The 24,238-nt window shown below is 38.8% G+C and overlaps 3 protein-coding genes across 3 annotated transcripts; 1 reads left to right on the top strand and 2 right to left on the bottom strand.

Annotated features, from left to right (window-relative positions):
• The first annotated feature begins 8,225 nt into the window (after nt 1-8,225).
• On the top strand, nt 8,226-9,784 carry LOC120413971 (uncharacterized). Its single transcript, XM_039574978.2, has 2 exons — nt 8,226-9,091; nt 9,152-9,784. Exons 1-2 carry the CDS (start codon nt 8,533-8,535, stop codon nt 9,667-9,669), a joined length of 1,077 nt encoding a protein of 358 aa, XP_039430912.1. The 5' UTR covers nt 8,226-8,532; the 3' UTR covers nt 9,670-9,784.
• A 2,380-nt stretch (nt 9,785-12,164) lies between these two features.
• LOC120413907 (uridine 5'-monophosphate synthase) lies at nt 12,165-17,435 on the bottom strand. The gene is made up of 2 exons (XM_039574882.2): nt 16,856-17,435; nt 12,165-13,408 (listed from the first exon to the last, which is right to left on the bottom strand). Exons 1-2 carry the CDS (start codon nt 17,277-17,279, stop codon nt 12,369-12,371), a joined length of 1,464 nt encoding a protein of 487 aa, XP_039430816.1. The 5' UTR covers nt 17,280-17,435; the 3' UTR covers nt 12,165-12,368.
• Nucleotides 17,436-17,573: 138 nt separating this feature from the next.
• On the bottom strand, nt 17,574-23,887 carry LOC120413908 (rRNA methyltransferase 2, mitochondrial). Its single transcript, XM_039574884.2, has 3 exons — nt 23,618-23,887; nt 22,980-23,560; nt 17,574-17,615 (listed from the first exon to the last, which is right to left on the bottom strand). The coding sequence occupies exons 1-2, from the start codon at nt 23,764-23,766 to the stop codon at nt 22,990-22,992; spliced, it is 720 nt and encodes a 239-aa protein (XP_039430818.1). The 5' UTR covers nt 23,767-23,887; the 3' UTR covers nt 17,574-17,615; nt 22,980-22,989.
• Between the last annotated feature and the right edge of the window lie 351 nt (nt 23,888-24,238).

The following is a 24,238-nucleotide window of genomic DNA, read 5'->3' as shown; positions in this document are numbered from 1 at the left end:
TGTCTAAATAAAACAAAAATACATTCATATTCTAGTGACGTATTCTAGTGTTGTTGTCCCGCCCGTGTGGATCAATCGGAGGCGCACTGGACTCCAATCCAGAGGTCGCCGGTTCGAATCCCGCGGCGGGCGCTCTAAAATTCTTTGTGTAAATATGGGTATTCGGTGCCGTCGCTCCGTGCCATACTTTCATACACTTAGGAGCCCAGGGCGGCGAAGTCCTTGTAGATAAAAAGGAAGACACTAGTGGTTGGTACTAGCAATGGTGGCCGACAGCTATAAAGTCAACTTCGTTTTTCTAGAGACGTATTTTCAAATATTTATTATGTATATTTTATATTGTGAATCGCGATCACTTTGAAAACTGCTTGTTTTAAACAATCTACTAGAAACTTTGTCCTGCACCTGCCATACAAATCGCCCGGAATGAAAATCATGGAAATTAAAAAAATGTATTTATTTTAAAATCATAAAATGTTTACGCAAATTTAGCCATGCTAGAATTCTTTTTTTTTCCTTCCTAAAAATAGATGAATCGGAACACATGGCCTTCGGACAGGGACGGAATAATCGCAAAAAATAATTTTCACTTGCGAACTTTCTTCATCACGCAAAAGAAAATCGCTTCCGAACACCTCGAATAAAATCAATCTGTTGAAGTTGAAGATTTTTTTGTGATTTTCCTTGTTAGCACCGCTTAAAGTTATTTACACTCAAACCCCGATGGTTTGACACCATTTGTTGTCAAACGAACGGGGTCACTTTTTAGTTTGACACCCCTTTTACATGGAGTTCACACTTGGTAGTGTGTGTGTTGTTTGTTTTGATAGTGTGCGTGAGCGCCGTGTAAAAAGTGACAGTTCGTCACTTTTTAGTTTGACTTTGACCAACCAACGGGGTACAAACTAAAAAAGTGTCAAACGAAAAAGTGACCAAACACCGGGGGTTGAGTGTATTTTGTTTTGTTTACAAACATTGCCCATCTACACTAAGTGACAGGTAATTTTTCGGCTTGTGACGCTGCACCTGTAAGTTAGAGACCCTAAATAAGACCCTAAATAGGGAGACTGGTCTAAGCTGGCTAAATCGATCTGGCAATGTATGTTTTGAGCTTGGCAACACTAATAACTTTTGCTGGGCGTAAAGGCAAATGCTCGTATGGATACCGTAAACCGGGGTGACTTTGATAGGATTTCAATTTGTTTTTTTAATATTTTCCAACAGGTAAGGTTTTTCTCAAGATTATTATTTTTAAATCATGTACTGGGGTAGGCCACACAAAGTCCATGCACTATTTCGGAAAAAAAGTTTTTTCAATAATGTTTAGAAAAATAGTTACGTTAAAATTTTTTAGTTTTAATTCCGGGGTGACTTTGATAGTTATAGTTTTTCTCGTTAAAATCATAATTAAGATGTTCAAACTTTATTTGTACGCTAAATGTACCATCACTAAAGTAGCTGATATAGTTTTAAGAAAAAAAAAATCAATGTTTATATTTAGTTAACTAAGTGTATAAGCTTTTTAGCAAAATACATATAAATTTTAGGTAAAATTGTTAAAAAGTCGGAATTTTGTCTGAAATTTGTTAAAACTTGTTTTGTTTATAAAATTATCGATTTATATTGCATTTTATACTGAATTTGAAGCACGAATCACAGATTTTCACATTTTACATGAAATTTGTTCAACTGAAATTGCCTATAAAGTTGGTGATTTTTTTAAATTGTGTTTCAAAAACACAAATTATTTATTATTAACAAACTTTTTTAACCTTCTCCTAGTGGAAAATTGTCCAAAGAATCCGAAAATGCATTCCATTTTCCGATTAAAAATCATGTTCATTGAGGAAATCATGACACTTTGAGAAGTGTAAAATAATGACTTTCATCAACATTTTCTTTACTATACTTAACTAACTTTTTAAACTTGTCAAAATTTTATGAAAAGTTCTTGTTGAGATACTTCGAACTCTTCTCTACCACGGTCAGTATGTTTCTTAACCATTCCTTACGTATTTTAATTGTACTCTTCATTTTGCGGAAAAATCGCAAACCTATCAAAGTCACCCCGGCTATCAAAGTCACCCCGTTTTACGGTACGTCAAACTCGTGTCTGTTTGGGTACGTCAAATTCACTTCGACCAGTCTCCCTATTTAGGATCTCTTCTGTAAGTGCGGTAGTGAAAAACATGTTCCGAAGAATAATCAAGATGATGATTTTTTGAGACTATCTTTCGTGCGCGAGAGAGGAGAGCCAAGTTACCTTCCGATTTTTTCTCTTGATGAGCGTCAAAAGATTTTTTTTGATAATGATTCGCTGATAATTTGTTTATTATTCGATATAATCGACCAGAAATTTTATAAATTTGATGTTTCTAAGAAAGCAAAATGACTTGAAAGTTTCCCAAACACAATTCTATTGCAGCAGGTACATTCTGCGAAAATGTTTTGTGTGCTAGTTGAGTTCAGGAAATTTGTTTTGTGGAAAACTGACTGATTTCATCAGAAATATTATTATATGTGAGTTGTTATAACAACAAGGCTTTAGTGATGTATGGGGTATACAATGCAGACCCGATTATCCGAAGCCACAAAGTTTATTTTATTTTAAGATAAAAATTATGCTAAAATACAAACATAGGGTAAAATCAAGTCAAACATCAATGAAACTTGTTCGAGAGAATCGTCTTGACATGTTAACTGTTTAAAGTAAAGCTTTTCAATCATTAAGGTACTTTTCGAACATTTACGAAAAATAATTTAAAAGGTTGATTTTTCGAGAGGTCACTTTTGCCAAAAATGTACCTAAACAACTGCCATTTGACCGATGATTTTTTTCGTTTTTTCGACCTTAAGATGCCCCAACAAAATTCTTTAAACATACATACTTAATTTTAATTGAATAAAATTTGAGAAATTGGAAAAAAAAAACTAAACTAAACTAATATTTCACAAACTCTTTTCAAAAGTATTGAGCCAACATCTCGACAACTTGCTTGTGTATTAGAGGTAGACCTATTTCAGCGAATTCGAGATGAATAAGATCGCGCGTTTACTTCCATCTCACGACCGTGCGAGTGACTCATGTTTGTTAGCGAAACGACAAGCTCAAATGATTAAGAGTTGAATAGCTGAACATGAACAACCACTGAATAGCTAGGATCGTCATCCATCGGGTTTGTCGTCATGATACCTTCGAGGGTTTGGAGTCGTAATTCTTCAACGGTGTAATTTAAACTTTGACTAACCACTCGGTTAAGGTGAAGGGCAAACCTTGAAGTCAAAGTGTTATAAAAATTCCAACCGCCGCCTGTCAGTAACGTTAGCCAACGAAGATCAAACTTTTAACAAAACCACCAATTTGGGTGGAGAAAAAAAACATTCCAGATAGATTTTATTTAATATTCAATGCGTCATTTGACCGGCACTTGCAGTCTTCATGCAGTGTGTATAATGCAGTTTGCATGGCGGTATGAAAAAAAATCAAGCATTCAACAAATACCTTCAACCTAACAGCAATCTTTTCATCAACATCTCACCACCAATATACTGAAAATGCGAACATTGTGCCACGAGACACACTGGCCGAGAGAGTCGCGGGATTTGCCGAGGAGCGCGCGGCGATGATTGCCGAATGCCGGTGTGTGGAGAATTGGACAGAGTAAAAATTACGTCATCTTTTAGTTGGATGCCGATAGCAGTGGAAGCCAGAAGACTTAAAACTGTGGGCTAAAAATGATTTGAAACTGAAAATTTGCAAAACAAAAATCCACTAATGTGAATATTTTCATACAGTATCAATTTGGTGTCTTCAGCAAAGTTGTAGGTATCGATGAGGAATATTTAGAAAAAATAGGTACAAGGAAAAAAATCCGATTTTTTTATTATTATTTTTACAAAAACTCAATTTCTCAAAATCCGTATTTTTTTTTTATTTTCGAGATTATTTGATATGTTGTTGTTTATTTTATAAACGTGACTTTAACCTAGAGAGGTCATTCGTCACTTTATTTGATATGATTCATGACTAAAACCCGCAACTTTTAAGCCATAGAGAAGTATGGTAAAAAATTGTGATGTTTAGAAAAAAAAATCGAAATTTCATGCATAGAATTTTTTTACTTAATTTTTTATGATTTTTGACAGGCTTCACTGAACACCAAGATCTGGTGCGCCGTGGTGCGGTTTTCGTGTCACTCTAGAAACCAAACCGAGCTGTTTGTTGTCACACCATAGCAACTGTACCGAAAGCACCTTGGTACACCACCGGTGCACCCAAACTGTATACGAAGGATGCAACTCAACATATGGTTGATCCAAGTAAACCGGAGGCGACATTGTTTTGATTGAGGTTTGCCAGCCTTCATTCACAACTTCGGGATGGCGTGGTGGTTGTTGTCTCCGTCTTTTTACCACGAGGTTCCTGGTTCAATCCTGGGTACAAATATTTTTGAGGATTTTTTTTTCAATATTTGCTGTCAAAATTACTGATTATATACATTTTTTAAGTAACTTCTTCGAACCTGCGACGCTTTAGTCAAAGAGTTAAAAAATTGAATGGATTTTTGTAGTGGAATAGAGAAAACATTCCATATTATGCAGGCAGGTTTAAGTGCAAATGCCTATTTCAGGGTTATATGCACGAGAAGTTAAAGTTTATATTTCATGACAAAATTCGAAATTCTATTCCTAACGAACTATTCTAAACAAATAAAAAACATTCAAAAAATAAAATAATAACTGTCGAGATTCGAACCAAGAACCTTTAAAATACTAATGCACTGCCTTTGACAACCACACCATTAAGAACTGTTGAGTTCAGTAGGCTTGCAAGGCATCAAGAGTTCCAAACTTCTCCCGTGTGGTAGGCGCAGAAACCATGTCAGTTTTGTGTACCCGATCCACACCGCCGTCACACCAAATTTCGGTTTGGTGCACCGATCAAGCTACCGAGTTGTGTCGGGTTTTGGGTCGTGACGAGAAATGGTGCGCATTGAAAAACCGGTATCATAGCAAACCGTTGTCGCACCCGTCAAAAGGTAAGTCTGATTTTTGATAAAGTGCCTCGTTTTGAAGATATAGCCACCGAAAGTTTGATTTCAGCGAAACAATTGCAGTTTTTTGATTTAAAAAAAGTGACCATTTCTGAAAATATGTTGTTTGAAAAGTCCAGAAAATTGGCTATAAACTTGTCTAAGAGACATTGAAGATTGGACCTCTGGTTGCTGAGATGGTAGTTTATGTTTATGGTAATATTTGGCCTATTCTACCATCTCCTATCATTACTTTTTGTCTATCTATTTTTTTCATGTTTTTAAAGTCACTTTTTCATTTTTTTTTTGCTTGTTTTTCACATTTTCTGCTCTAGAATGGCACAAAACGCCACCAAGAGGCAAAAGGTGATTACGAATATTTTTGGCACTTTCGTTAAAAATATGCAGTTTTGCAAAAACAAATAACAAAACCCACTTTTAACAGTAGTTGGACTGTCAAACTTGTAATTCGTTGCTGATTTGGTCGAAAATTTGTTAAAAATAATAAGTTTTTTTGCAGCACCCCTTTTGGACGGACATTTCTGTTATCACCTTCTGGTTCCTTGGATTGACCATGGATAATTTCACAGCGTAATAAACAGGGCAGCTACCACCACGTGGCGCCACTGTTTCGAATGAGAAAATGATACAGGTTTTTCAGACGAGTTTCAATCCCGTGATGGCACCCACGGCGTGTTTTCTAGAACAAACATTTCAGGCAAAAATAGTCATCGCTACTGTCAAATGTGTCTAATAGGAAATTTTCTCAGCTTTCAAATGCTTCTTAGAGCGAAATGTTTCATCGGTAAATTTCTGAGATATCTATTTTTAAGTTTTTTGTTCTAAATTCCTTTATTATGTATTGGAAACTTTTTAATCAGTTTAGGAAACTTGTCAAATGTTATTTAACAGAAAAAATCAAACAGAAGCTTCCATTCCAAACTATTTAAACAAAATTCAAAGTATTTGTAAAACGTTTTAAAAAGATAGGATAAGACTTCTATAATAATGCTGATTCCTTGACCATTTCATACAAAATAAAAATTATAAAATTATTTAAATTATATTGTAAAATCGTTTAAAACTCATGAAAAGCTCGCCACAGTAATTTTTAGTTCAATTTCGAGTATAAAACATGTTTTATATCCATGCAACTGGTTGATGTTTGGTTAAGGAAACATAATATTTTTTTCTAAAAATCTAGTAATACCCTTATCAATCTAAAAAATGCAAAAAAAACGGTTTAATCAGCTTAATTCAAGCTAAATCCGAGCAGACGGGTGATATTTGTACAAAAAATATTAAAAATCTAATAATTCTTGTAAAAATTATATTTTGATACGGTTTTTATTTCTGAATAAATCCCATATACTCAAAAACTCGGTTAAACATAATTTGAACATTTGAACAACTATTGAAACAAACTGTTAAATGACGTTCAGTTTTTGCTGACAACTGACAGAAAATGACATTTCTGTAGGGGAGAGTGGGGAGACTTGATCCTCGGGGACACTTGATCCCAAGCCTGTATCTTGTCAGCATGTGGGTAAAACAATTAGCATTGTTCTAGAAAGTTGTGCGAAATTAACTAAAACTCATTGTAGAAAACAAAGAAAAAAATTAAAAAATGTTTAGATTGAGTTACACACATTTTTCTAAAACGAGCTGCAAAAAACTTCCAAGAGATCTTTTTATCTTTGTTTTGATATATATAGAAAATACTCAAAAATTATTCAAAAAAATATTTTTTATACATGATTTGTTTGATAAACTTATCAACTCCAAAACCCTTACGCATTTGATGTTAAATTTATCGTCATACTATTTTTACAATCAATTGTTTAAAAAAGTGCGTTTAGAGAGACTTGATCCCTGCATTTTGACAGTCACTGGAATCAGCCTCAAGATTAATTAATTGGGCTGGGTTTTCATACATAGTTTCCTTTAGTATAGTTGTACATAACTTACTGCAGTTTGAACCTTTTTTCAAATGTTTTGTGAACAAAAATTTCCAGCTTTTGTAAACATGCTTAATTTTGGTCTAAAAAATAATATTTCAAGTTTTTAAATATTTTACATACTAAACTTGTTATATTTTGAACACAAACGTAAAGGTTTTATGTGAAATTGCTGTAACTTATAGAAAACTAAAAGTATGAATGAATAAGAAACATTTTGTTTAAGATTTCTTCAAAATGTTGAAAGGGGGATCAAGTTACCCCTAACATTTTTAAAATGACGGTTTAAAATATTTTTTTAAAACGCTTGGCATGATTCGAAGAGTTCTTCTGATGAAATACCCTTATTAGCCAAACATAGATGAATGTTTAAGCTTTCAATTTATGCAAAAAGTTTATAGTTTTAAGAGAAATTAACAGAGTTATGTGCGATACAAAAAAGGGGATCAAGTCTCCCCACTCTCCCCTAAATAAAGTGAGGTAAAAGAAGAGTTTTGACTAGTTTTGTTTTGGTATCTATTGATAAAGTCTCGGATTAGTTTTCAAAAAGACGTAAGGCCCATTGGTAAACAAAGCCCTTTTTGCATTGGCTTGAGATTGTTCATCTACACGTCCTTCAATCGCCCTAAACTTAAACAAATGAAATGTTGTTTCAATTTGAAGAAAAAGGAAAATTAATGCCGGAGGTCACGGCGGCTCTTACGGCTTTTTGAAAACTCACCCGAGAAGTGTTTCTATGTTGTAAACCTTCCTATGTTAAGAGATACATGTTTGTTCATAACTGTTCCAAGATTTTTTACTTTATCAAGATTCGATTATCCAAGGTGAATTTTTTACAAGGACTTCGGAGACTGTCAAAGTTTTAATGAATTTGTATTCTTTTTGATAAAAATTATTAACTTTAAAAGTTTCTTAAAAGGCCGATATTTTTCAATTTCGTTGGTTGGTTTGTTTGTTGGATTTTTTTTCGAAAAGTTTACTATTTGCTATAATATTTTTCTAATTCATCTGCTCCTTTGAAGGTTGATATTCACCACAAGCCGACACGTGTGGTGTTCCCTCCTCAAACTTGTCGCGCGCAAACACACTCACACTCAACTCGGTCCGCACGCACGCACGTGTTGTACGCGTACGTGTCCGTTTGTTTAACACAAACTTGCGTGCAAACGGTGCAGTGTTGGTATTTCTTCCGCCCTCTACCAAGTGTGCCTGTGTATTGGTGTGTTGTGTTCGAGTTGAATGCTTTGATGGTTTTATTATTTTACCTTCATTCACAACGTCACTTTTGACAACTTTCTTGCAAGATTAGTTTGATTTTGGGGTGAATAGTTTAGTATTGTTTTGAAAGAGTTTTAAACTTGAGTGAAAAGTGCAAGGGATTGCTTGGATTTGGGTTTGATTGCAATAATTACGCGCCAAATTGACTTTCAAGTTGATATCGGTGGATGCAAGCTGGCGGCGTACAAAAATTGCATTCTCCATTTTGTTTGCAAGCAAGCCACTTCTAGGGAAATCCGGGAGTCGTGTGCAAGTGAATTTTCATGAAAACGGGTTCTTTGTTGCAACTGTCGATAGAACCGTACGACCGTGAGTCTGCGAGCAACCGAGCCACCGGAAGTGCCAAGATGAGTTCGATCGACTGGAAGCGGGGCGCGACGGAAGTACTGCTGAAGCTGTACAAAGAGCATCCGATTCTGTACAACATGAGACATCCCAAGTACTACAACAAGGGCGAACGCCAGATGGCGCTGAACACGATCATCGACCTGCTGGAAGATCACCGGCCCGGCACGACCACCAACGACATCCTGAAGAAGATCCAAACCATGCGAACCCAGTTTGGCCAGGAGTACGGGAAGGTTCGGCGGGCGCAGGAAAAGGGCGGCCAGTACGTGCCAACGGTTTGGTGGTACACGTATCTGTCCTTCCTGCGACAGCACATCCGGCCACGGAACGGAGCAGCGGAAATTGTCGAAGACGACGACAACAGCTACCAGCAGGCCGAGGAAGAGTACGAGACTTACGAGACCGAGGTGTACGAGGACGATAACGACGACTCGGAGATTGTGTACGAGATTCAGAGTGCCCAACCGGGCAAAGGTAAGGAGTCCCACTCGTAGTCCTGTTCAAGACTAATTCAACCCGTTCTTTAACCTGTAGACACCAAGGAGGATCTGCTCGGCAAAACGAAAATGGTCCGCAAAAGCCACAACGTGTCCGCCTCGATGACCCACAACGGCCCCAAGGAGGAAATCATCTTCGAAATCACCGACGCCAACACGGTCGTCGCGAAGCGCAAACACGAGGTCATCAGCGCCGCCGACCTGGCCGCCGCCACCCCAGTCAAGATCATCCGCACCGATGTAATCGCCGCGCCACATCCGCAAACTCAAACCCCCGCCGCACCCACCAGCCTTCCCAAGCACGAACCCGTCGGAACGCCAGCAACGACGCCCGCCAACACCTCCGTCGAACAAGTTGAACCGATCTCTGTCGAGTCGGACCGGGCCCGCAGCTTGGGAAACTTTGTGGCGGCCCAGATCAACGGCATCAAGGACGACTATCTGTTCTACTCGACCCAGATGGACGTGCTGAACGTGATCAACAAGGCGCTGCTCAAGCAGCTGCACATGGACAAGGAGGAGAAGGCGGGCCGGAAGTCGTCCGCGGTGGAGTGAAGGAAGCAGACGCTTTTGTTTTAGATTAGTTGACCACCTTTCATTGAAGTGTAAGAAATGAATAGATTTGTAACGTTTATTGTAGAATTTTTCAATAAATCTATTGATATGTTTTTATAAGGGAATTCAATCTACATGCATGCATTTGTCTTTCAATCTTGAGATATCTTGAAATAGTAGTTTATGCACCAAGTTGCAAAAAGAGGTGAACCTCGTTAGATAAATGTACGACTCGTGCTGAAAAAATCAAGTTTTGCAACGAGTTCCATACAACAGTTTTTGCAATTCCGAAAAACACCCATTGAGTGAAATTTTAAGTAAAATTTTCATGTATTTTGTCAATAAATCAAAAAAATGTTGAATAGTGTTACTTTTCGAAACAAGTGTTGAAAAGTTCAACTTTTCAGCACCCATTTCATTGCTGAAAAGTAGAACTTTTCAGCATTTATTTTGAAAAGTGTTGCTATTCGATTCTGTTATTTTTGGTACAGAAAAGTAGGCTTTTTCGTCGTTCAAGAATGACAGGAAAAGTAAGTAGTTTCACGACGAAATTGCAAAACAGATTTTTTTTTCAATAGACCGATTCTTCGACTTCTATCTTCCAAAATACGAACACATGAGCACAACGCAAAATCACTCGTGGACTCTCCCTTCATCTATCGTTCGCTCAGAGCCCGTTCGTTAGAATCTTCCGAAATTTCGATCGCTTGGCCCATGACTGCTTCAAATGATTGCTGTCACCACACTTACCCGAGTTCCGAGAAAAACGCGTTTTATTGTTTGACCTTGAATAAACAAAAACGGGAGCACGCAATGTAAACAATAACAAACACATTTGTGTTGGTTTACCATTCTGTGCATAGTCCTGAAGTTTGGTTGATTTGGGTTGCTGGAGTTAAAATTACAAATGTTTACGTACTTGTGTGAAACGCGTACTGACCTGAAATCCCTACCTATTAACACCATTTCAGGTTCTTGGCACTTGTAAAGCAGCTCTCCTAGTAGCAACAAGCGTTACTAACATCCCTTTCGCTTCACTAGGAGACGTTGATTTTAGCAGATTGCAGACTTGCCTTTAAATCGATAATAAGGAATAGAACCAATTCCACTTGAACCAGATTCGCACCACCATGGCAGCCATCCATTGCCGGCCGCTCCCATCTGTACCGCCCACCAGGGACATGGAAAGGGATTTGGAAGACAGAAAGTGTTGATGCTCCACTTTTTTAAGGGGGGCGAGGGAAAATCTCCACGGTATCCACAAGTAAGTTTCTATAAAGGAGGTATAAGACTGCGGCAAACAAACACACAAACTCGCACATTTTGACAGTTTGTCAGTTTGTCCGCCAACATTTGTTTGCAGAAAGGTCAGCTTGCATACATTTCTAGAGTTTTTTTTTATTAGGTCCTATAAACATATGAAAGACAATAGTTTATTGGTCCTTTTCAAAAAAAACTCTGGATTTTATCTTGTTTGCGAGTTTGCCGCAAACAAGTTTGCGAGTTTGGCAAACTGTCATACGCGATAAAGTGCGAGTTTGTTTGTTTGCCATAGTCTAATACCTCTTTTTAGCGAGGTAATTTGGGTAATTTAGATTCAATTTCAGATGCGTCTGCAATCTTGTTTAGTTCTGAAATTCAACTTGCATTCAACTTGTATTCTCATCCGATTCCTGGATTCAACTATATCAGCCTATAAGGTCCTCATTAAGCTACCAATGCTCCACGGTAAAGTGGAATGCATTTTGCTTTCCAATCTAAAGGACAGGGGATCGTGAACCCCACCTGTGGTAACTTCATGTTTTTAATTAATTTCTAATTCAATGACCGGGACCGTGGTGTAGGGGTAAGCGTGATTGCCTCTCACCCAGTCGGCCTGGGTTCGATCCCAGACGGTCCCAGTGGCATTTTTCGAGACGAGATTTGTCTGATCACGCCTTCCGTCGGACGGGAAGTAAATGTTGGTCCCGGACTAACCTAAAAAAAGGTTAGGTCGTTAGCTCAGTCCAGGTGTAGGAGTCGTCTCCCTGGGTCCTGTCTCGGTGGAGTCGCTTGTAGGCAGTTGGACTAACAATCCAAAGGTCGTCAGTTCGAATCCCGGGATGGATGGAAGCTAAGGTGTAAAAAGAGGTTTGCAATTGCCTCAACAATCAAGCCTTCGAACACCTAGTTTCGAGTAGGAATCTCGTAATCGAGAACGCCAAGGCAATGCTGTAGAGCGAATAATTTGATTTTGAATTCAATGAGTCCAGATCTTTCTGGTTGAGGGCAGATGGGAATCGAACTTAAAATCGAGATCTACAAACTGACATGGCGAGCGCCGTTGGTGTTGACAGGATATTGCGGTTCTGTTCAGCAACGGAGGGGCAACCATGGGTGGTCTCTCATGCTCAAATATCGTAAATAACACAAAAAATGGTCATTTTCACTGCAAGGCGATCAGTTGTTTTGAGTGTGTGTTATGAGACTGTGCAAAAGAAAAAAAAAACACTTAGTTTTGTGTTTAGATAATCCAATTATTTATTTTTGATTGCCACTTATGGTTAATATATGTAACTTTTAGTCTAAAAAGGCGATGGGGGAATGATTTCAACGTGTTTTCTCTCAGATTCAGGTCGCTACTTTTCTACAATCAGATTCACATCGATATTGGTTGGTAATACTCTTGTCGCTAAAGGCAAAACTTTCTTCTTCTTCCATCACTCACTCACACCAACCCGTTCGCAGTACGCCGCCCACAACCTGTCCCGGTACGTCTTGGCCGCGTCCTCCTGGTTCTTGGCGTTCAAGATGCCTCGGCCCACAACGCAAATGTCCGCTCCCTTCTCCTTGACCACGTGCTCGGGGCTGTCGTACTTTTGGCCAAGAGCGTCAACGCCCTCCTCAATTTTAACGCCCGGCGTCAGCTGAAGCAGCCCCGGCGATGCAACCAGATCAGCGCTCTGGCACACGATTCCGGCCACAAAGTCACCCTCCATCTCGGTGGCGATCTTCATCGTGGCCGCGCTGTACTGCGCCGTGGCTAGGTTGCCTTGGGAGCTCATCTCCGCCAGCAGAAACACTCCGCGCTGTTGCGTCGGATCGTTCAGGACCGACTTGAGTCCCTTAAGGATGCCCTGGCCGGGCAGCGAGTGAACGGTTACGAGATCAGCCCAGCTGGAGATTTTGAACGCACCTCCAGCGTACTGCTGCGCTACGGTGTTCCCGATGTCGGCAAACTTACGATCCTCCATGATCATAAAGTTGTGCTTCTTCGCCAGCGATTGCAGCGACTTGACAAAGTTCTCGCTGAAATCCTCGACGATGTCCACGTGCGTCTTCAAAATGCAAATGTACGGCCCAACGCGCTCCACCAGATTCAGAATCTCCTCCGAGCTCGTCAAATCCGCCGCCAAGCAGAGCGTGCTTTTCTTGTTCGCGATCAGCTTCATCAGCTCCTTCGTGATCGCGCACTTGGCCAAGTCGGCCCGAGCCTCGAACGACATCCCAACGCGGCTCAGCTCGTTCACCACCTTGGTGCCATTCTTCATAAACGACCCGTCGCTGCGAATCTGCGCCCCGGCGATGTACTTCGCCACCGATTGCACCGTCTTTTCCTCGATCCGACCGGCTTCGAGCAGCACGTTCAGCAGATAGGACAGCGTAAACAGCGAGTGCATCCGGACGCCACTTTCCTCCGTGTTCTGGACGCCACCCTGCTCGCGGTCCACCACCACGATGGCGTCCGTTACGACCAGACCTGGAAGCCGGAATACATCATTGAGTTATTTATGCAATTTTGTTGAACGGTGTTCAGTTCTTAAAAAAGTGCTGAGTAGGGGAAATATACCCATTTTAAGCCTAATAAGCGGTCGTGTTTGAATGATGCTGGATAATCTGGAGTGTTCCTTGAAATTTACTAAAACCAAGTACACCAACGAGTAGAGCAACTTTTTGTGAACATTTCTGTTTATATTCACTTTACTAAAAGTTATGCTATTCCTTTTACAAGCATTTAAAAAAATATATTTCCCAAATGCATTCTAATCAGTCGAGTGCATTGGGCCACGCCCATTTTCCTATTTTCAGCTTAGTTCTTTTTTTCTTCCAGCGCTCTTTTGGGTCTGCTTAGTGCTGCCAAAATTGATGAAATTTTAAGCGAACACTCACGAAAAGTAGCATTTATAGAGAATATTTCCTGGCAGCACTGGCTCACCCACAGGCGCTGGTGGTGGTGTTGATGGCCACCCTTGGTTCTTTCTTTGCCTTCGCTTCTCGCTCGGTTTTCTTCAGACTTTGATTGGAATGGGTCGTCAAAATTCAAACGTCAAAAGACTTGGCGCGTTTGTTTTTTTGATGGCGCTTGCTAAATATTTACATGTTTCGGTCATAAAAAAACCCTATATTATAACCTCCATACAACCTCCCAATAATTTTTATAATACTCACAAATAAAAAACCTTCAAATCCCCTAACTTCCTATCCCTCACAAATCATTTCAATTATCCCCCATCATCTTCCATTCCATTAATCCCATCCCATCCCTTTATATTCTTAACTATTACTTCATTATCAAAAAAAAACAAAAAACCCAAACAACCACAAAAAAAAAAAAAACCACAAAAAAACAATAAAAAATCCCATATTTTCTTTATACACACATAAAAAAATAACCCAACAAAAACCCCAAAAAACAAATAAAAAAAACTACAAACAACAACACTCACCTTCTCACACTCCATAATTAACATCCCACCCCTCAAAAAAAAAAAACAAACCACCCCTTAATTCAATCAAATAACCCCACCCCCCACTCATATCCATATATAATCATCACAAACATATCATTACTCTATCATCTCCAAATTCAAATACATAATAAATTCATTTTAAAATTACCTTTAATCCCCATATAACATATATTCAAAATATATTCCACTATTCTATCAATAAAATATATCCTCAAAAATCCAAAAACCTTCATTTTTTCCCCCCCCCCAACTTCCTTCCTCTATTTACCCAAATATCTTCTACATTATTTATTCCCTATATAATAATATTAAATCTATATTTAAATCTCCTCTTCATATTACTCCACTCATCCACCCTTTCAATCTACTTAACTACATAATATATAGTTCTCCTCCAACACCGAACTCATTCCTTATCAAACCCTCATACACTCTACACACCCTCTCTCCTTAAATCTTCTTCTTTTAGCATCTATTCTCACAATCACCATCATCCAACTCCCTCATCCCAAACATCTCTAGAATTCATACTTATTTTATGTGCATCTTGCTGTTGTAGTGCGCGGTGAGTTCGCTCCATGTTGAGCACACAGTAAAAAGAGAGAAGAGTATCCCAGTCACGAAATATTCTAGCAGATCTGGTTTTACCAGAATCCTGCTAGACTGGTGGAACATTTCTGCTAGAATGCTGTAAGAATATCCAGCTCTGTGAAAACCCTACTAAATCCTACTAGAGCGTCGTGACTGGGATGCTGCTGAGAAAATTTTCGTGTTTACGGATTTTTTAATTTTTTTTTCTCAGTTTGGTATCAAATTTCAGATAAGCTTGCAAATTTTTAAATTGATATGAGACCAACCAAAATAATTTTCAACCGTGATCCAGTTTTTCCACAGCCGGCTGTCTAAGACTGAATCGATTCTAAATCAACAATATTGTAATACCTAGACAGACATTTTCTCAACTGTTGCATCTTACGCTAGCCGGTTCTCACAGATGCCAAGGCTGAATACTTGGTGAGGACTTTCCATTGTTATTGTGTTAATTTAGAAATATTAAATATGCTGATTAATCCCATTACACAAACAATTTGAATTATTAACTAATTATGCTTTTTTTAATCGGTCGTTTTAATTCAAATTATAAGTCCTACATTTAAATGAAACAAATAAATAATTAATGTTTACTTAGCATCGCTGTAAGAGTTTAAAATCAATATTCCAATTATGCGTTAAATCATTTATAACACCGAATTTCGCTTAAACACATAATAACTAAAGAAAAATATAAATTTCTCTGTACTCTTACAGTCGGTAGCTTGAGTTTAACAGCATACATGTTAAAACTGTGTTTAATCAGCATTGCTTTTGCATGAGAAAATGGTTGGTTAAGTAACACAAAAGTAAATTTAATCAAACACGGCTTCGTCGCGTTGTATCTGCCGTGGCTTTAAATAGGATATATATATATAAATCATGCATCGTTCATACTGTACAATCATCTGTATAAGTTTAATAATACAAAAAACTAACTCTACTTGATTCGCCCGCAACGCCTTTCGGGGTGTATCCTAGGGTTTTACCTCTCTTACTAACATTGAGTCCAAAACCACCCTACAAACATCTATACCACTAAGGTGACGCAGGGATCCTTGCGCACTTTAGATAGGTGTTTACTAACATTCCTTCCGTTCCCCAAAGGATAGCTTAGACCCGGCAAGGACCCCCTTATGCCCTGGGCTGTATTACACACTCATCAAAAGATGAAGACATGGTATCTCCCGTGTTGGATTATTATTCCGGATGAGGGTCTAACACAACCAGACCAAACAGTGGGATAAGCGTTGTGGAGCCATTCGTGGATAGGGCGTCCTGAAATGCTAATGCTAATGCTAATGCTAATGCTAAATGGTCTCGCAAAATAGAAATTATGATCAAAAGTGCATTAAATTTGATTTTTTTGGCCAGTAAATGGCATAAATTTGCGTGCTTACTCGAGGCGGTGCTGTTGCTGGTAAGTTTCTAGCCTAAATAGTATTTTTGGAGCTTTAATCGAGCATCAAACTCTTCATATGACGAAGATAGGTGTTTGATTAGAAAGGGTATATTTCCCCTAGTTGAAAAAATCATAACTGAGGCTATCGAACGAATTCCAGGAATCAATTTCAGAATAAACATTTCAAAGTGCTTCGCTTTGACTTTTACTATCGCCGATTCGAGCGAGTACTTTGCTACTATTCCCAACCGGCACGTCCATAAAATCTAATAAAGTCGCGGCACACCCAGCTACTACATCTGATAACCGATTAAAGTTATGACTGTTTCAATCCACAACAAGAGATAGTGCAAATGCACAACTTCCACGTGCCTGTTCCGGCACTTATCTACTACTCTGGGGTGGCCAATAAATCACCCCTCACGATAACGTCGACGCGACCCAACAATTCAATTAAACTCACCCTCGCCGCGCAGATCGTTGACCGTGTCCAGAATGCTCGACCCGGACGTGACCACGTCCTCGATGATGAGGCACTTGTCGCCGGCGTTGAACTTGCCCTCGATCAGCTTCTTCGTGCCGTACGTTTTCGCCTCCTTCCGGCGGATCAGCATCGGTTTGTCCGCCTTGATCGAGATCAGCGTCGCGATCGGCAGGGCCGTGTACGGCACGCCGCACAGGTGCACCCCCATGTCGACGCGAATCTGCCGGATGTACTCGGTCAGCAGCTCCGACAGGGTGTTCATCACGTCCGGATAGCTCACGATGACGCGCAGGTCAAAGTACACCGGCGAGTTGATGCCGACCTTCATCTTGAAGTCACCGAACTTGAACGCGTTGATCTCGAACAGCCGCAGGCCCAGTTCCTTCAGCTTGGTCTGGTCCATGGTTTCTCGCGTAGCAGAAATTGCACGTGGTTTGATCGTGAACCTTTTGCTCGTTAAAAAGCAACTCAACCTGTTGATTCCGAAGGATTGTCGCCGGGGACACTAACCACGCTGTTGAAACACCTTCCAAAAGAACGGGCACTGTTTGACGTTCCCGAAATTCGACACTGACCTTTCCCGGTGGACGTTTTGCTTGGTAATAAATTCTTGGGGTTTTCGTTTCCACGCTACACGCGGTAGAACGCAGTAGGCAGGTAGGGTGGTGGGAGATACTGTTGAACTGTATGTTCTGAGTTGTTCTATTTCTCGCAGTTGGAGCAAACATGTGGCCAAGTACTGTAAAGTATGAATGTAGTGAAGAGTTGAATTTTATTAGAGTTGATTGAGCTTGAATGTGTAGGAATGTTTCACTTGTGTTGGAATTTGTTTGTATACTGCTACTCACACAACAAAAATTTAACTAACTTTTTTAAACAGCATAGTCGGCATTCACTAACTAGGAAGCTAACTTAAAAAAAACATTACTTAACGGTACACATCAAGCAGATCTGGAGCCTAACATTTCAAAAGGGCACATAACTTTTGTAAACAATAGTGTATCCCTTTCACTCAAATGACAGTTTACATAAGGTGTGAAAGGGACACACTCTTGCTTAAAAAAGTTATGTGCCCTAATGAAATGGCAAGCACGATCTTTTACATCAAGATTTTTGTTACAGACATTTTAGTATCTTCAAAACTACGGGAACTATCGATATTATTTTTGATTCATCCCCTAAAGTACTATCTACAAAATAATTTACGACAAAGTTTGTTTATTTTTACAAACAGATTGTTGCAGGATAGGGTTCATAAGTTTGTTATTGATTTTTGTATATTTTTAAAAGCAAAATATCAAAATCAGGCTTCGTCATGCACTAGGTCATGCGAGCTGTCAGTTATGGTCAAGGTACATAGAAAATTATGGTATGCCAGATATTGTAGTGATATCATGTAAATTCTATCATACTTTTTTATGTGTTTTAAAGGGGCTGAATTTATTAACTATGAATTTATTTATGGTCATATTAAAATGTTTTCAAAAAGTTGTTTTTTTTCTCCACCATTTACAACTGATTGAATTTCGCAAAATTGAAACCACATTTAACGCAGATCACGGCCATCAAGAATCTGAAACAAATCCAGATTTCATTCACAAATTACAAAAGACTAAACAAAATTAAAATAACTCACAAAACAACGATTTTTTCAAACAATTTCTTTGGTCGGTTTAGAATTGTCAATCTGAATAGCTCAAAGCTAACTCGAACCCGGTAAACACACGAAGCTTGACATATCAACAAAACAACAAATCTGACAACTTCCAATTTATAAGTATAAAAATTCATTAAGAGGCTAATAAAATTTAAAAAATACGTTGAAAAAAATTATTTTGATTTGAAAATCTGCCATACCATGAGCGTTTAAAGCCTTGAAACGCTGGTGCAATTTTGACAGTTTGAGCTGGTGTGAAAACGGCGACAGAGCTCGCACCGCACAGGTCATGCACACCCAGGGCCTCGCCTCGAAACGTCATACAGGAACAAAAGCTGCGAACTGAAGATTCGCGTGACGTTCTGGAATTTTGACAGTCTGGAACGCATGAATTACCCCATTATCGGTTTCCCGCACGGGTCAAATGGAAATTGTTGCACATGGCTGAAGTTGGAAATTTTGCAACTTATCTTAATTTATGCTAAAAATCAATATTTAAACAACAATCTAAAGCAAACCGGATTAGAAACTAAAGATAAACTAAAGGCACGATGATTTGTTGGGTAATCTTGCTTAGAAACGCGATGAAAGCGGTTTAAATTGATTTTTTTTTATTTATTTTTTCTGTTCTAGAATTTAACGAAAATTTGTTTATTTTGTATAACTTTAAAATTAGAACACTACGGTTATAGAAAATTTTACAAAAAAGGATTTTTTTGGTTCGTCCACAAAACATTCTCATGTTGGTAAACAAACGACGCCATATTGCCAATGATGTTCGGTAGCTTTTATCAGGCGATCGCCGGGGCCCTGTGCACACCGGATAGTCTTGAGAGTCTTAACCACAAATTTCAGCTCATTTGGTTTATTTGTTTAAAACCAACAGGCACCACATGCCCAAATGGTGTGCTTAAAACTTAGTACATGTACACAAATTATCGCCTAAAAAACAATTAAAACTTATGTTTGATGAAGTCACGGTAAATAAAAAAAAAGAAGCTACAAAATTGAATGCTTTGCGGTCCATCCCATCTCGAGATATTGTGGCACTCGAAAATCAATTCTTTGTTTAGGGACCATCCACGTGGACACTTTTTTGGTAACAAACAAGCATAGATTGTATTAAGGGCAATTTTTAGGGCGGATGAAAAAATATTCAATTAGATAAAAAAAGAAAAGGCACATGATAAACAAAATTAACATTAAGGAAAGCAGACAGTTACAGCAGCATCAATTGGTAAATTAGAGTGGAAAAGCGTTGAGAGATAAGAGAATCAAATAACCAAAATCGATATCAAATGGAGGATAATAAACAGAAACCGTGTTAGAAAATCAGTGAAACAAAATAAATAGGAGATAGATGGTAACAAACTGAAATAAAAAGAAGAGAAACCCCGTTCTGCGATGTTCAGATACATCCACAGCAGTTGACTCAACATACTGCGAATCAAAACAATACCGTCTACAAGCACAAATTACTTCCCTTTCCCACAATGACGCGCCCCTTTCTTCTAGCCGTCTCGACTCTGACACTCGCTGGTCAACGGTTTACGAGCCGTTTCCACAGGCCACCAGCTAGGTTACACCTTGCCATGATGACAAAACCAAGCCAACGTGGAGGTAAAAAATAGGACACTTGCAAGGAACCAGAGCCAAACTGTGTTGACCAACAGCACTACGGATGTAGTTGGGCTCCTTCCGGGATGTTCCTCGCCTGGGCGTCAACCGACGAGTATCATCAGTATCATCCACCCTAACCCTGCAATTTTTCCTCACAAAATGTAATGATATTATGAAAATTTATCATGTATCTCCTGAATAATGTTAGCTTTTCGAAAAAACGTTCAAATTAATGCGAAGATATTATTATCACTTCTATAAACGAAATACATTATAATCTTATGTTTCTAAGTGATAAGTATTCAATTGTTAGCCAATAAACATTATGTTTCATGCATTGTTCCTCTTGCCCCATCGGGTTGTTCATTTTCCTTAGCATGCTATGAAAGCTTGATGAACACCGCGACGCCATACGTCAGGCAGCTACCACGTGGTTGAAATATTTGCAAAAAAAATACAAATTTGCTATGCAAAGATTCTGAATTCGACTAAATAATATCAGGATTGCATGAAATGATCATTTTCTAGTTAAAAGAAGGTTTGCAATTGAATATTCCAGCCGTTTCTCACCCACGTGTTAGCTGTCTGACGTATGGCGTCGCCGTGTTCATCAAGCTGTCATAGCATGCTAAGGAAAATTTGATGCTTTTTGAGGGAAAACCGTTGATTTCGGAGACATCGGATTGTTTGCCAATGCGCCAGCTCTAGGTACAACGAATCCGTGTGCTCTCTTCGGGAAAAGTTTTTCCAGACCATTCCCCTTAGGCCTGACCATACCAGAAGTTGGCGCGTGATTTTCCCAGACCTGTAGGAGCGTTTGAACAAAAAGTTCCAATTTCCCATAGTAGGGGAGCTGGAGATAAGACGGCTAGGCGGGGTAAGACGGCCACCCCACTGTTTTACTAAGACTCGGATTAGTTTTCAAAAAGCCGTAAGAGCCATTGGTAACCAAAGTCCTTTTTGCGTCGGTACTCCATCTACTTACGAAAAACCAAAATCAAAAATGCTCGAGATTGTTCATCTACACGTCCTTCAAGTGCCCCAAACTGAAAATAAATGAAATTTAGTTTCATTTTCGAGAAAAACGAAAATTAGTGTCAGAGGTCGCGGTGGCTCTTACGGCTTTTTGAAAACTCACCCGAGAAGTATACTAATGAATTTTACTAAAATGTTTAGCAATACTGTTCCTCATGCTAAATAATGCATATGGAGTCACCTTTACCAAACATATTGTTTGAAATAGTATAAAAATAGCTTAAAATAAACAAATATTTTTTCAACTTGATACTGGATGTTATTTTTATGATTTACAACTTAAGCATTTTTGTTAGATAACAATATGTAATCCTTCTTTAAATATTTTTTCATGTTAAATTGAAGTTATCCCAAGATTATGTCGCTCGAAAAAGTTTAAAAAATGCGATGAGCTATTTGCAAAAAATGTTTTATAAAATAAGTAATTTGGGGGCAAGACGGCCACCTCCACGGGGGGTAAAAAGGCCACCCGTAATTTGTAAATTTGATTTGATAAAGGTTAATTTTTTGTAGGATTTTTGACTGTTAAGACATATTTGACATATTTTCGATAAAACTATCAATTTTTAATCAAAATGCTGTTAACTGCCGGTTCGTCAATATTCCTTACTGTGATATAGCAAAATTCATTGAATAGTATGAAATTCTTTCAAACTTTTAATAAAAGTCGCTAATTTAATATTGTTTACATAATTTGCATTTACAATTTCAAATCGAAATACACAAACCAGTTAATTTGCATTAAATTGGGTATATTTTCGTGTAAAAATGCAAAGTTTTTCATGAAATGTGGTCGCAATAATATGAAATTCACATAGCCAAAATATAAAATTTGAAACTAGTTTTTTTTTTCAATCAAAATAATTATGATGTTCAGAGAAGTCTGTTCAACCAATCATGTAGGTATTTGGGTTGGTTTAGCAAAGTTATCAAGTTAATTTATAACACTGACCGTCTTACCTCACATGGGTGGCCGTCTTACCCCGCGTATTTCATATATATACGATTTCAATTATTTTTTTTTTAAATTGCTGAAAAGTATTCAAATTTGATTTCTAGACCAACTAATTTATGTCATTTCTATAATGGACTATAAGTAGAACAATATGTACCTGATTTGGGTTCAAAATAATCAGTAGTGTTAATTTTATGAGACTTCTCCCTTGGGGTGGCCATCTAACCCCCATCTCCCCTAATTCCCATGTAATCTTTAACCCTGATGCGCGCAGCCAGTTTACAACCAAATGAGCTGATATTTGGCATTAAAGTCCCTATGGGTATGCCCTACAATGGGACCATACTAAAACTGGATCCGAGAACTTTTTGAAAAACGTACCCACCCTATTATTTATGCACTTTTTGGAGGCCGGATCTCAGATATTTTGATGAAAACGTTGTCCGTTGTGCGACCAACGAGCACGAATTAAATTGGAGGTTTGACTACCCTATCATAAGTTGTTAGCACATAAGTGCCCTGAAATATGAAGATCTGACAACCCAATCTGATGGTATGAATAATGAGTCAAGTTTATAGAACACTGAAAGGTCCGCCCTTTCGTGTCTATTTTGGATAGCATTACCCTTAAAATGTGAGGAAGGCACCAAACACCCAAGGGTGGATTAAGTAACGTTTTTTAGTAAAATTTGTATTTTTAAGGTCCATCTTGTAATTTAAAATTTAACTTGTAAACTATGGATGCTTTCGGATCCCAAAACGGTAAATTAAAAAAATAAATCAATTTGAATTCAAAAGACTAGTTTATGATTTTAACAAATTCTACAATTCCTTACCCCTACTGCTTCACCGCTCCACTCCGACGAACCCCCTCGCCAGCACAAAGTTCTCCGCCGAATCCGCCCGACTAGCCCGGGGTTTTATCCGCTTCACCTGCTGGTAGTACCGCTGGATATTCTTCTCCAGCGCCGGAACCTCGCCGTTGTCCCAAACCTTCATCAGCAGCGACGCATTCGGCGAGGACATTAAAATCGCAAAACGCAACACCGAATAACAAAGAGTGATGATGTTCTCCTGGTCCAGCGACCGCACCCCGGTCGCATTGGGGGCCATATCCGAGAGGACACAATCTATCCGTTTTTCGCCCAGGAGGGAGCGGATTTTGTCCTGCGATTCAGTCCGGGTAAAGTCCGTGTTTCCCAGCGTGGTGGCGTGCGCGATTGGGTAAATTTGCAGCAGATCCACCCCGATTACGGTGCCTTTGGGTTTGCCGGGTGCCGCGCCATCGGCGTTTGACTGTTTAACGGCAATCTGGGACCAGGAGCCGGGAGCGGCACCACAGTCGATGACCGTGAAGCCGGGTTTGATGATGTTGTACTTTTGATCGATCTCCAGCAGCTTGAACGCACTGCGGCATCTGATTCGGCAAAAAGGTTTTAATTGATCAGAAAAACTTGAAACTTTCAAATATTACCTGTAATTTGCCATTTTGGCCCGTTCCACGAAGGGATCGTTGAGCTGCCGGGTGAGCCATTCTTGAGAACTTTTCTTCTTGCCCTTAAGATTGGTAGGAACGACTTTGCTAAATGAAACACTTGAAGTGTGGAATCTGCGGACGAACATTTTTCTTGCTTTTTTTTATCAAAATTATCTGATTTGCTTGCTTAAAATTATTGGTAATTTAAATTTAATTCAAATTTCTGCTGAAATTAGAACGTAACGTTCCAGGGGGGCGACATCTATATCTCACTACAGGCAGCTCGCCCGTAGCCAACACAAGCTGTCAACTTCGGCATCAGAACAAAAGGGAACTGTCAACTTCGGCGCCAGCACAAAAGAACAGCTGTTCGTTACGGAACCAAAATAAAGCAACTGCGCACTGTAAAAAAAGTACAAAAACTGCAGGCATAAAATGGAAATAAAGTCATTATTGTTTTTATGTAAAATTTTACCGCAATGTACGTTTAAATGTTAGTGTATGTTTGTGAGGTGATTTTTATCAATTTATTTGCAAAATAAACTACTAAAGTTGGGATTATTAAGCACATATCGGGCCGATGACCTCATTTAAAGTTCTACTTTTATCACATGAAAC

This window comes from Culex pipiens, chromosome 3 (assembly GCF_016801865.2).
Source record: "Culex pipiens pallens isolate TS chromosome 3, TS_CPP_V2, whole genome shotgun sequence".
Classification (NCBI taxonomy): domain Eukaryota; kingdom Metazoa; phylum Arthropoda; class Insecta; order Diptera; family Culicidae; genus Culex; species Culex pipiens.
Note: the sequence above shows the minus strand (reverse complement) of the source record. Positions and strands in the feature narration are given on the sequence as shown.